This window comes from Lagenorhynchus albirostris, chromosome 21 (genome assembly GCF_949774975.1).
Source record: "Lagenorhynchus albirostris chromosome 21, mLagAlb1.1, whole genome shotgun sequence".
NCBI classification, from domain to species: Eukaryota; Metazoa; Chordata; class Mammalia; order Artiodactyla; family Delphinidae; genus Lagenorhynchus; species Lagenorhynchus albirostris.
In genome coordinates, this window is record NC_083115.1 from 21,838,408 (window position 1) to 21,850,490 (window position 12,083).

The window sequence follows — 12,083 nt, forward strand, 5'->3', positions numbered from 1 at the left end:
TCTGGAACCAATGAACTTGAGTTTTAATTACATCAGACATATTTTTTGATCTCATCATACAATACCAATACAAAAGCACCGCCCATGCCTCTCAACACATTGGACCAGGCGCCTTTGAAGAAAGCCTTGGGTCCTTCGTCTTTTGCAATCTTCCTCCAGCAGTCCACTGTCCCAGAGTACATAATATCCGCTGTGGAAACAAATGTTGGTAAGGGCTCCATAAGTCTGGGGGAAAGAGACTTTTCCTCCAAAAGACATCTGCCCACATAGTCATCAGTGTTATAAAGGTCACTTTGAGCCTTCCGCCCAGCTCTATGCACATTCAACGGGACGTCCCCTCCCCCTGCATAACTGCTGAGGCGGGGGTCTCTGGTGATTCCTACTTCAGCTCAACTCAAGATCAACTGAAGAACTGGGGTGATGAACCAGCTAATTCACAGAAGTCAAACAGAGAAACAGGAAGGGAGCTGGGTGAAGCGGAAGTATTAAGCTGGGTGGTCCCCTTCGTTATGGATGAGAAAACTGAGGCCTAATCTCAGATTGTACTGCCTAAGGTTAAAATAAGAGATGTAATTATTAGGTTGAACCATAAGAAACGGCCAACATTCGATGTTTTTTTACTGTAAACATGGCAATTTCATATGTTTCAACCTATGGAAGCCAAAACGTTTCCTATCGCAACAGACTGCTTCAGGCCATCTCTCCCCCAGTTAAATCACCCTCCCCAATAATACTTGTAATAACTAGATAAGAGAAGAAGTATTTTTAAATAAACTAGCTCACTACTTCAATTCTTTCCCCTTGTTTCTGCACCCAGGCTCTAAGGGAAAAGAGCCTAAGGCCTCTATGATGCTAGATACCTAGTTAAGTTCACTTCTAAATATCCCGTTTTTGGTGTTATCATTTCTTTGATAAAAATAAAATATCTTTTTTTAAAGGAATAGTTGACAATGTTGGGGAGGATTCATTATCATCTTTCTTTCCTAAATTCTTAGCACAATTTTAACAACTTAGAATAGTGAAGGCTGAAACGAGCACTGACTAGTATTCTCCTTGAGCAGAAAAATAAGATTCAGAAAAATAAGATTCAGGCTTACCCCCTTTCCGACCAGACTGCATCATCATTCTACGGCGGACAGTGTCAAAAGGGTAGGACACCAGCCCTGCGACCGCCGTCACAGTCTGGGCAATCATCCAGCTCACGATAATGTGCACATTCTTGGGGTCAGGCAACATCCCTGTGGGAAGAGCCAAGAAACCAAATGACCATGACATGATTCCTCTGAGCAGCTGAGCAAAAAGCAGGTGGGGATGGAGAACAGGCCACCACACCTCCAACTCCATGCCCTACCCTTCCAGAAGAGTCTGCCCTTCGTGGGGTGCCTCATGAGTAACCAGGCAGCCAACAAAAGTTGGTGGCACACTCCCTGGATCCTCAAAGCCAGAGCTGTGCGCAGTGCACAGGGCATGTTGAAGTGGCTCCAAGTTAAACTTGGCAACTGATAGAGGGAGCTGGGCTCCCCCTTCATGCGTCCCCGCCGAATAACTCAAGGCCAGTTTATTTCAGCAGAGGACAAGGAGAATCCCCCAGCTATTGATCCACGCCTCAACACCTCCTCACTGAGAAGCCTCAGTTTAGGCCAGGGCAAGGGACAAACAAGATTAACAAATACAAAGTCCTTTATCAGAGATCTCTCAGGATCCTCTCTGCACACACCCTCCTCCCCGCCCTGCACCCCCTGATGCCCTTCTCTCACCCTTGGCCGTGTCATAGACTCCAAAGTAGGCGGCTCTGTAGATAATGATGCCCTGGACAGAGACATTGAAACCCTGGTAGAGACCCCGCAGGCCATCAGACTTGAAGATCTTGGTGAGACAGTTGCCCAGACCAGTGAACTCACGCTGGGCAGCACCCTTGCCCACGTCGGCGGCCAATCTGGTCCTAGCAAAGTCCAGCGGGTAGACAAAGCAGAGAGAGGTGGCCCCAGCTGCCCCACCGGAAGCCAGGTTACCGGCAAAGTAGCGCCAGAACTGCTTATGCCGGTCCACGCCCCCCAGGAAGATCTGCTTGTACTTGTCCTTGAAGGCGAAGTTGAGAGCTTGGGTGGGGAAGTAACGGATCACGTTGGCCAGGTTACCCCTCCAGAAGGAGAGAACGCCCTGCTCCTTGGGGATTCTCACCACGCAATCAATGATCCCTTTGTATTGCTTCTCAGCACTGATCTGTTGGCTGGCATGCTGGACCTGTGGAGGGGAGGAGGGTGGTGGAGGACAGGCAGGGCAAAGAGAAGGAAAGATGACAGGAGAACAAGGTTTGCACTTCCTGGATTTCCTTGTTTAAAAAGTATGGGGAAATCAAATGAATACTGAGTAAATGTGTTAGCTACTTGGATAATGCGCCCCCCAAACCCAATTTTGCCTCAATTATCAGGGCATTTGGGAGAAAAGTTTCTGCTCCAAATAAACAGAAAGGACGATTTGATTACATAAAGGGAGTCATTTATTTGTTGCATTTTTCCGTAGGTGCCGGAACTATACTAGGGGCTTACTGGGAGATAGAAATGATTAAAGATCCTTGCCCCAAAGGACACCTGCTCTGATTTGACAGACATGATCGGCAGGAGATGAGAATTCCTCAGTCTCTCTCTAGTCTCCCCGGAGACCAGGATCTCTGAGTAGTAGATGTTCTAACAGCAGGAGAAGGAATCCACTAGGCACTCAAGCCTGAAATTTTTCAAGAGGATTATCCAAGTAATTAATTATTGAGGGGTTTGTTGCCGTGGGCAATTTGTTGGGGTTTTTCTTGTTACTGATCATTTTGACTCCCAAATTGAAAACGCCCAATTCCTCATTGGAGGGACCCTTGCCTTTTGGGCAAGTGAAAAAAAAAAAGGATACATGGGATGATGAGAACAAACCATTCAGAGACCAGGCTGGGGAGGAAAGGATTTGGGGAAAGGATGAGTAAAGCGATCTAAGTTTATTCTGAAAATTGTTTCTTAGTCTCTCAAAATCTCTTTATGTGCAAAATGGGGAAAAATAATACCTACCTTACAGAGGTCATACAAAGATGAATGAATAATAGATATGTCAGCCTACAGCACAGCGCATGGGACATCGTAATAATCTCGAGTAATAATTATTATTTTGATGTTTTTATTGTAAAAGGTGGATGCAGGTAAGAGGATGCAAGGGGCTTTGAAAATCAAGAGGTGAGGCCGACCCAAGAAGCCTGAGTGTCCGCGCTGTCCCCGAGCAGGATCTGGCTGGCTGCAACCTACTCCGGGTGGGTTTCCATATATAGACACCCGCACGCGGGGCGCCACCCGACACCGGGAACCCGCTACTGACTGACGCTGGACCTGACTCTGAGTAGAGGGCACCTTCCCCTTCTCGCAGGCCGCGCGCCGGGCCCAGGCCTACAGCGGATTTTCGGCGGCGCCCCGCTTCCCCTCGCCCCGCAGCTCGCCCGGGCTCCGCGCGCCCCGCCCCGCGCCCAGCTCGCCGCGCTCGCGCCCGCTCGGTCTCCACCTGCAGCAGCAGTTTGACCCTCTCGATGGGGGCAACCGCGGTCTTGGAGATGGCAGCGGCGACGCCGCCAGCCAAGAAGTCCTTCAAGAAGCTCAAAGCCTGGTCGCTCATGGTGACAGCCGGGCGCACACCGCCTCCGGGAGCCGCGCTCTCGCTCTCTTCGCCTGGCCAGGCACAGAGTCCCCGGCTCTGTCCCTGCGCGACGCGAAGGGGCCGATCGTGCCCCCGCCCCCCCGCAGCCGGCCTTATATGCCCCGCCCAGCCTCTCGCGAGAGGAGTAGGGACCCCGGGGCCGTGCGCGCCCCGCGCATTGGCTGGACAGGTGCGCGGAACCCCACCCCACCCCTGCCAGCCCCCTCCTCTGCAGAGGGCAAAGGGGGCGAAGGCGCTTCCGGGAGGCAGGGGTGGGCCGGGTACTGTGCCTTTACTTGGGACGTTTAAAGGGCGAATTCACGTTATCTGTCCCACGAGCAGAGGGAACACCGTGTCTGTGCAGCATGTGGGCCGCTGTATTTATAGCACAAGGAGGCTTAGTCCCGGGCCTTACCTGGACTCAGACACAGGACCTGCAGCCTCCAGCCCAACTCGCTTTAGCCTCGGGCCTGCCCGCGACCCGCCCCTGGCCAAGGCCTGAAATGCTACTTTTTCTTCTTCTTCCTTGTAACTGTGTCCCTCACCAGAGCTCCCTGCTTGGATGTGGGCCTCTAAAGAGTTGTGTGCGTTCACAGATAAGATCCGCCAAAATAAATACACTAACGTCACTTGATGCTATGGTTGCTTCATCTAATTTGGCAACCCGCTGATTCCCCTCTTTTCACCATTCAATCGTTCAGTCCTTCATTCTGCTCTCAAATGTTTCCGTGCCGGGGGCTCTGCGCCACCAGGACAGGCCGAGTGCAGGGGGCCACTAGGTGAATACTTTAAGCAATATTTTAGCAAGTTGTGTGTGTGTGTGCTGTTTTTCTCTTGGGTCAGCCTGTAACCCCAGGATACATAGCCCCAAGGACCTTATAGGATACAGGATACGTTTTTTTGTTTTTTGTTTTTTGTTTTTTTTAAATCCCTTAAGGGCTTGATGTTCCACCCTGCTCTCAATGGAATCTCAGCACATATTCTGGGCGGAATGTTCTCAGGCAGCTGGCGGCTTTCTGAGGGTCAGTGCTGTTACCCTTCCCATTGGAGTAGCTGGGTGACCGGGATGTCAAGTAAGAGAAGGTCGAATCCTTGACTGTATTTGCCTCTTCTTAATAGACACCTGGGGTGGGGGAGATATATGCTATCTAGTCCTAGGAAAGGATTGCAATTAATGTGTGGAGTATTTTTTAAGAAAATATATTACTATGAGCTTTGATTTTCCTTAACATTTTTTCTAGACAGTTCATATGATCATACAGGTTTTCAAATACAGCTGTTCCTTCCCCTAGAATGATTGCTCTAAACTCTTCACACTCTCCAGTTCTCTTGCCATGTTTGTTAATGTTCGTTTGTACACTGGACAAAGTTTATTCACTTTTTTCACAAGCTTGCTGTTGAGTGCAGACAGATATCATGTTAGGCATTGAGTGAGCTGCAGCTTTGTGTCACTCTGGGTTTGGAGGCTTCAGTAGAGCTGAGGTCACGTAGTTGGGTGCCAGGACCACAAAGGGTACGCATTTATCTGAGGTTGGAGAAGACTAGAGTCCAGAAATCCAGGTGAGAGGTCAGAGCAGGCAGAAGGTCAAGGATTCAGCATAAACAGAAAAGTCCACAACCTCTTAAAACTCAAAAAATTGGGAATTCCCTGGTGGTCCAGTGGTTAGGACTCCGTGCTTTCACTGCTGGGGCCCAGGTTCAATCCCTGGTTGGGGAACTAAGATCCCACAAGCTGTGAGATGTGGCCAAACAAACAAACAAAAGTTTTGTCTGCCTATATGCCTGGATTTATTTTTACTGTCGAGCTGTTCAGTTATTTAAACATCACAAGTTTTTTTAAACAGACATTTAAGTTAAATATTAACTTATATTAATTCAGGAAGTTTTATCATCTTTGTTACACTTAATTTTACCAATCAGAATTTTTAGTATTTCCTAAGTGGGAGATATCATATCTCTCCTTGGCTCCTGTCCAATTATCCTGTCACGTCAGAGGAGCTGTAGCTGGAATCCTTGACAAGAGGTTTTCCGTGGACATCTGCACACTGTCCTCTCCCCCCATGGGCTTTCTCAGAAAGGAGAGGCCTCAGATGCCCCCAGGAGCATGGGCTGTCTGTGATCACAAGATCTGGGTATCACTTACACAGGCAGGGGTGAAAATGGCGCTCAGTAGAACATGCGCCTGCCTGCCAATCCCAGTACTTGGTGGCTTTCTGCCAGCCTGAGGATGGACAAGGCATCTGAGATAAGAGAGAAAACTCTGCTTTCAAATGTGGCATGGTGTCCTGGAGACTGGGGTGGGATGGGGGGAGGGCTATGTAGAAATGAGAGTAGTGTGTTGAGTGGGTTTTGGGATTTTAGTGGCAGCTTTTAAAGAATTAGTCTCTTTTTACCAAATTGGGACTAGAGAACGGGAGCTGCTAAAGAGAAAAAGGCACAAGAAATTTAAACAAAAAACAAAAAACACTTAAGGACTTGGTGATGGTGGGGATAATGCACTGCCTGCGTGTAGGTGTACCTCTAAAACTGCAACGAAGTAGAACACACTATTACTATTTGTTCATGTGGTAAACTCCGGCCTTAAACAAAGAGGAATGAATTCTGAAAATTTATTTTTTGATCATATAAGACCATACATGAATTGCTGAATTTCAGTCAAAGATTGAAGTAGACGCATTCATTTTCATGCATTGATGCATCGTTTCCAAAAGACGAAACAAAACAAATGCTATATTTCTCCACAGTTCTCGCTTGGGGCAGCTTAATTAATTAGAACGATACCTTAATTAACAAATTCTTTATAAGAAAGTGTCTTAATAGTAAAGTCCTTTTTAAAGGGCACACACACATCACATGCCTTCAGAAATCATGTGTATTCATGCAAAACACTCCAACTACCAGCTCCTACTTAGCTCATGCCAAGAAAATTATGCAACTACAAAATCTGTCTTCTTTTTAACCTATTTATTCATTGTAGAAACTGCTTACCCTTTAGTGATCAACTCCTTGGGTATCCACTCTCCTCCTTCCTTTATCCATCAAAATAGAAATGATCTGAACCATTCACTCACCATTCATTCATTCATTTCCTTTTCATCTTTCAACAAGCATTATTGCATGCCTACTCTAGACACCAAACACTGTTGGGCACTGGTGATACAAAAATCAGAAAGGTAAGAGTGCTGCCCTAGAGAAGCTCACATGGCAGGAACAGACATACTTGTGCTGTCTATAAGGGTGTTCCAAGGTGGTGAGACAAGGGTCCAAGTAGGCCTGTGGTTGTACTTCCAGGTGAGTGACTTTCAATGTGCTACCTGAGTCAGAACTTGTATTTTTATTTTAGGAACGCTTAGGACACAAAAGTTTTGTTAGAAGGATCTTAGGCATTATTATTTAAAGGAGGTGATTTCTGGGGCAGAGGAGCCCCTGAATCATCAAAAAGATGGTCAAAGGGATTTCTTCTCCCAGAAGTCCCTCCTCCCTGGAGAAGTGGGCTCAGCAGTTGCTGGTGGGAGGAGCCTGCAAGCTTTCAGCCTCTGCAGCCTGTCCCCCACTCACAGAGTTGGACACCCCCTTCCTAAAGAGACCCATAACCTCTTCTCTCCCACCCAATCTTAGTACCTGCTCTTTACTTCATCCGCGACCCCAGTAAGCATTTTCAGTCTTCTGTAATACAGTCAAGCTCATTTTTATGGATGTGTAATAATGTCTTCTGATCATAACCGTCCACCCTTCATGATTTATGGGCTTCTGATTTCACTGAACTACAGCCCTTATGAATAAAACCAATACTCACCTGGAGTTGTCCTGACTGGTAAGTGTTGTACATTTCGAACTGGCTTCCCCAGTATTTAGTGTTTCTTTATCCTAGAATTGCTTTTTTTAAATACTTGCTTTATTCCTGTTATTATTTAAATCAGTGTTTAATAAATGTTATCCAAGAGTCCATTTTTGCTCATCTGTACTGTTGAATAACAATATGTTGCTATTTTAATATAGGAAGTCTTTTCCCCCGTAGGCTTGCTTTTACCCCATGACCCTTCCTTTTTCAGTCAGCTAGACATTCTGTGTCATGGCCTCAGAAAAAGAAAACATTCAGAAAGCAAAGAAAATAAACAGTCTATTCTTGGCATTCGAATTTCCAAAGGAAGAGAAAGAATTCACATCTACACAGGAGATTTGCTAGAATACCTGAGGGAAAGCAGAACTTCCTGCCCAGCCCACCCTTTCAAAGATTACCTCAAGTTTTCCCAAACCTGCGGTGAAAGGAAGAGAGTTAGAGAGAAAGCAAGGAGTGATATGTTCGTTTGGGTCTTCAGGAGACGGGGCCCTGTACTCTCCCAAGCCCAGAGAGGCTGTGAGAAGCCAGGGAGACACGGCTGGGTGGTGGTTTAGGACACAGTCAGAGACAGCCTTGCAGAGTTCATCCAGCATGAAAGGGAACAGAACAAATCCCAGGCACCTGCCTGCTCAGGTGAAGGACCCTAGAAAAACCCATTACATTCCTCCTGCCCCTGTGTGGCGTGAGAGCACCAGAATACCATTCTGTAACCAAGGACACCAAAGTCAGCCGAGGGCAAAACCGACCTGAAGAGCCCTGTGGCTGGAAATGAGGCAAGTGTCAGGCGTGACCTTGGCGTGGCAATGACTGAAGACCAGAAGGGAATAAGGGAGGACCTGGCAGGTGATCCAGACCACGTGCCCTTCCTCCCCAGACTTAGTGCTACAGACATCCCTGGAATGTAGATGGAATCCACCGGAAAGCGGTGGAGAGAAAAAGGGGACCCAAACTGTTTCTACCACTTGGCAAAAGAGAGCCTCTTCATAGAAATTAAATTGCTTTGCACAGTTGAGTTTGTGGGGCAGTATTTGTACTTGCTGTAGTATTTTCTTAATTAAAAAAAACAATATACTAAAGGCATATCACAGTTTCGGAAACCACCATTGCTCATTCTGTCAAGCACATTTCTTTAAGAAGGAGATGCAGACTTAATTGAGAAGGAGAGACAGAGGGAGGGAGTGTTGAGAGGGAGGGCCGTCAGGGCAGTTTACTCTATAAATCTCTGTGAGACTCCAACTTTTGCATTTCTATTAAATGGCTAAACTAAATAGGCACAGTAACTGACTCGTTTAACATACAAGCTCCATGATGTATTAAACACAATAGTTGTTCAATAAATGTTTTTTAAATGAGTAGGGAAATATCAAGCTTCAATTTCTAGTGCACTAGTTTTATTTTTACAGTGAAGCTATATGATGTTTTATTTATTTATTTTTATTGAAGTATAGTTGATTTACAATGTTGTGTTAATTTCTGCTGTACAGCAAAGTGATTCAGATATATATATATATATATATATTCTTTTTTATATTCCATTATGGTTTATCTCAGGATATTGAATATAGTTCCCTGTCCTACACAGTAGTACCTGGTTGTTTATCCATTCTATATACAATAGTTTGCATACCCTAACCCCAAACTCTCAAACCATCCCTCCCCCATCTCCCCTTCCTCTTGGCAACCACAAGTCTGTTCTCTATGTCTGTGAGTCTGTTTCTATTTTGTAGATGAGTTCATTTGTGTCTTATTTTAGATTCCACATATAAGTGATATCATATGGTATTTGTCTTTCTCTTTCTGTCTGGTGTACTAGTTCTTAAATTTTTCAATAATGGAGCACCTGGAACCCACCTTAACTTTGGTGTAGCACTATGAAATGTGGGTACATAGGATTTCATCATATAAAGTAGGAGTAAATATACTAGCAGAAATATGATTGTCTCTAATGTGTGCCCGCCATTGAAAATCATAGCCACTTCAGTGGTGGATTTGTCAATTTCTCCTGTAGTTGTGACAAATGTTCCTTTATACGTTTTAAGGCTTTGTTCTTAAAGGCAAAGAAAATTTGAATTGTTATACCTTCTTGGTGAATTTAACTTTTAACTTTTATTATTTAACTTTTATTAAGTTTTAGTCCTCTTTATCTGTAGTGATATTTGTGCCCTAAATTCTTAACCCCCTAAATGAACAGAGAAATACCTGCTTTTCTTTGGTTTGTATTTGCCTAGTTTATCTTTTTCTACTCCTTTACTTTCAACCATTCTGTATATTTGAGGTATATTTTCCATAAACTTTTATATTTTCTGTTCCCCTTTTTAAAAATGTCTAAGTTGATACTCTTATTCTTTTAGCTGGAGAGTTTGGACCCATTTCCATTTGTTGTGACCATTGGTATTTTAAAATTTTTATTTTTAAATAATTATAGATTCACAGGAAGTTGCCAGGGAATCACTACACATATTTTAAATTTTTACTTGTGCCATTTTATTTTATAATTTCTATTTGTCCTCCTTGTTCATGTCCTTGAAAGTTACCATTTACATTATTTATCTACCATGAATATCCTATGTCAACCATTATATATGTTTCCGACTTACATATTAAGGTGCTAATAACACTATAATGGTTATTAATTATTTTAGGTGGCTACTGTTTTGCCAGGTTCTGAGAATGCCAAGTTTTCTCTCTTGGTCTATTTAGGCACTGAGTATCTCTCTGGACTGTGATGCCAGTTTATTTGCTGCTGCAGAAAACACTGACGTCAAATTAATTCGGAACTGACACAGTGGTCAAATATGTGCAGCTTGCTGTGCGTAAGATGCTCTGGAAGAATTGCTTGAATTTCATAATATTATTCAATGTGGCCACTAGGGGGGGATCACATGTAGCTATTATACCATGTATCAGTTTGTGAAAGATGCCATAACAGAGTATCAATACCACAGACTGGGTGGTTTAAACAATAAATTAATTTTCTCACAATTCTATAGGTTAGAAGTCCGAAATCAATATGTCAGCAGGTTTGGTTTCTTCCGAGGCCTCTCTCTTTGGCTTGCAGATGGCTGCCTGTGTCCTGGTCACATCGCTCCTCTGTGATGGGGTTGTTCTTATGTGTATCTGTGTTCCAATCTCCCCTTCATATAAGGACACCAGTCATATTGGATTAGGGCCTACCACAATGACCCTATTCTAACTTAATTTCCTCTTTGAAGGCTCTATGTCCTAATAGGATCACAATCTGAGGTACTGGGAGTTAGGGCTTCAACATACGAATTTTGGAAGAATACGGTTCAGTCCATAAGACACCAATAAGAGTGAAAAGACAAACCACAAATCAGAGAGAAAATAAGACTTTGCCCAATTTAAAAATAGATGAAGACTTGAACAGAAACATAGACTTCGCTAAAGGGATTATATTCATAGTTTAATAAGCACATGAAAAGGCGTTTGACATCATTACTCACCAGGGAAATGCAAATTTGGTTCAATCGTATAACATTGCCATTTCTGTAAGTCAATTTTCAGCAATTTCATACGATTCAACCTAAAGAAAACTCCACAGTGAGATGCCACCACACATCTCAGAAGGCTAAAATTTAAAAAGACAGACTGCCAAACGTTGGCAGGAATGCAGAACAACTGGAATCCTCATACACTGCTTGTGGAAATGTAAAACGACACAGCCACTTTGGAAAAATAATTGATCGTACCCGCTAACGCTACGCATGCGCTAACTCCACCGACCACCATTCCGCTGAGAAACAAAACAAAATACAAAAAACGTCGCAGGAAAATGCTAATAGAATGGCCTGGTAAAGAGTAGATCTGTTTAACTATTCTAACCTCTTCGTCCGAAAAGCTGGGTAGAGAGGGACACAGTAAGTCCCCAGAATTTGTTTTGAGAAAGCAGAGACGGTTAGGATGGCGTTAGCGTTTCCGAGCAGCACCTGGTACAGTACTCGGTCCACGTTGGCTGATTTACCCAGAGAGCAGCGGGGTTATTTGCTTAATGTAGAAAGAACGGAGCCACCTTTAGATTAACCCCTTTCTTGCAGTTACCCTCTCTTGCTAGGCCTTTTTCTGGAGTTCGGGCAACCCCGCTATCCCTGCGTTTGGAGGCGCCTCAAGCGCTGTCCCCCAACCCGGGCCACCAACCCCGAGGCGCAGGGGCGCGACCATGAGGTCGCGGAGGGCCAGGCTGGCGCCCGCTCTGCTGTCCGCTCCCCGGTGCCTCCGGGGGGGAAGTCGGGCCTGGGGGCGGCGGACACACAGCCCTGGGTGCGGTGGGTCGGCCTCCTGCGTTCATCCCTCCTCTCAGCCCCAGGGCTCTGCCGCGGACTTCTGGAGAAGTGATGCGGAAGAGGGTGCTGGGGGCTGGGCCCGTTGCCGTGGCAACCCGTACCCGGCGGCTAGCAGAGCCCAGGGCGCCAAGCCCAGCGCCTCTCGGCTCCTCAGGAACAGGAAAGCGGACTCTTGGGAGCAAGCAGCCGAGCCGCGCGGCTGCGGGGACGCGGCCAGGGTGTGGACTAGGGGCACGACGGGGGCCGAAGGGAGGCTGGAAGCCGGGTGGGATCAGCGT

At 45.6% G+C, this 12,083-nt stretch overlaps 1 protein-coding gene across 1 annotated transcript; it reads right to left on the reverse strand.

Moving 5' to 3' along the window:
• On the reverse strand, positions 1 to 3,760 carry SLC25A4 (solute carrier family 25 member 4). Its single transcript, XM_060136356.1, has 4 exons — positions 3,532 to 3,760; positions 1,758 to 2,244; positions 1,098 to 1,238; positions 1 to 190 (listed from the first exon to the last, which is right to left on the reverse strand). The coding sequence occupies exons 1-4, from the start codon at positions 3,640 to 3,642 to the stop codon at positions 33 to 35; spliced, it is 897 nt and encodes a 298-aa protein (XP_059992339.1). The 5' UTR covers positions 3,643 to 3,760; the 3' UTR covers positions 1 to 32.
• Positions 3,761 to 12,083: the final 8,323 nt, after the last annotated feature.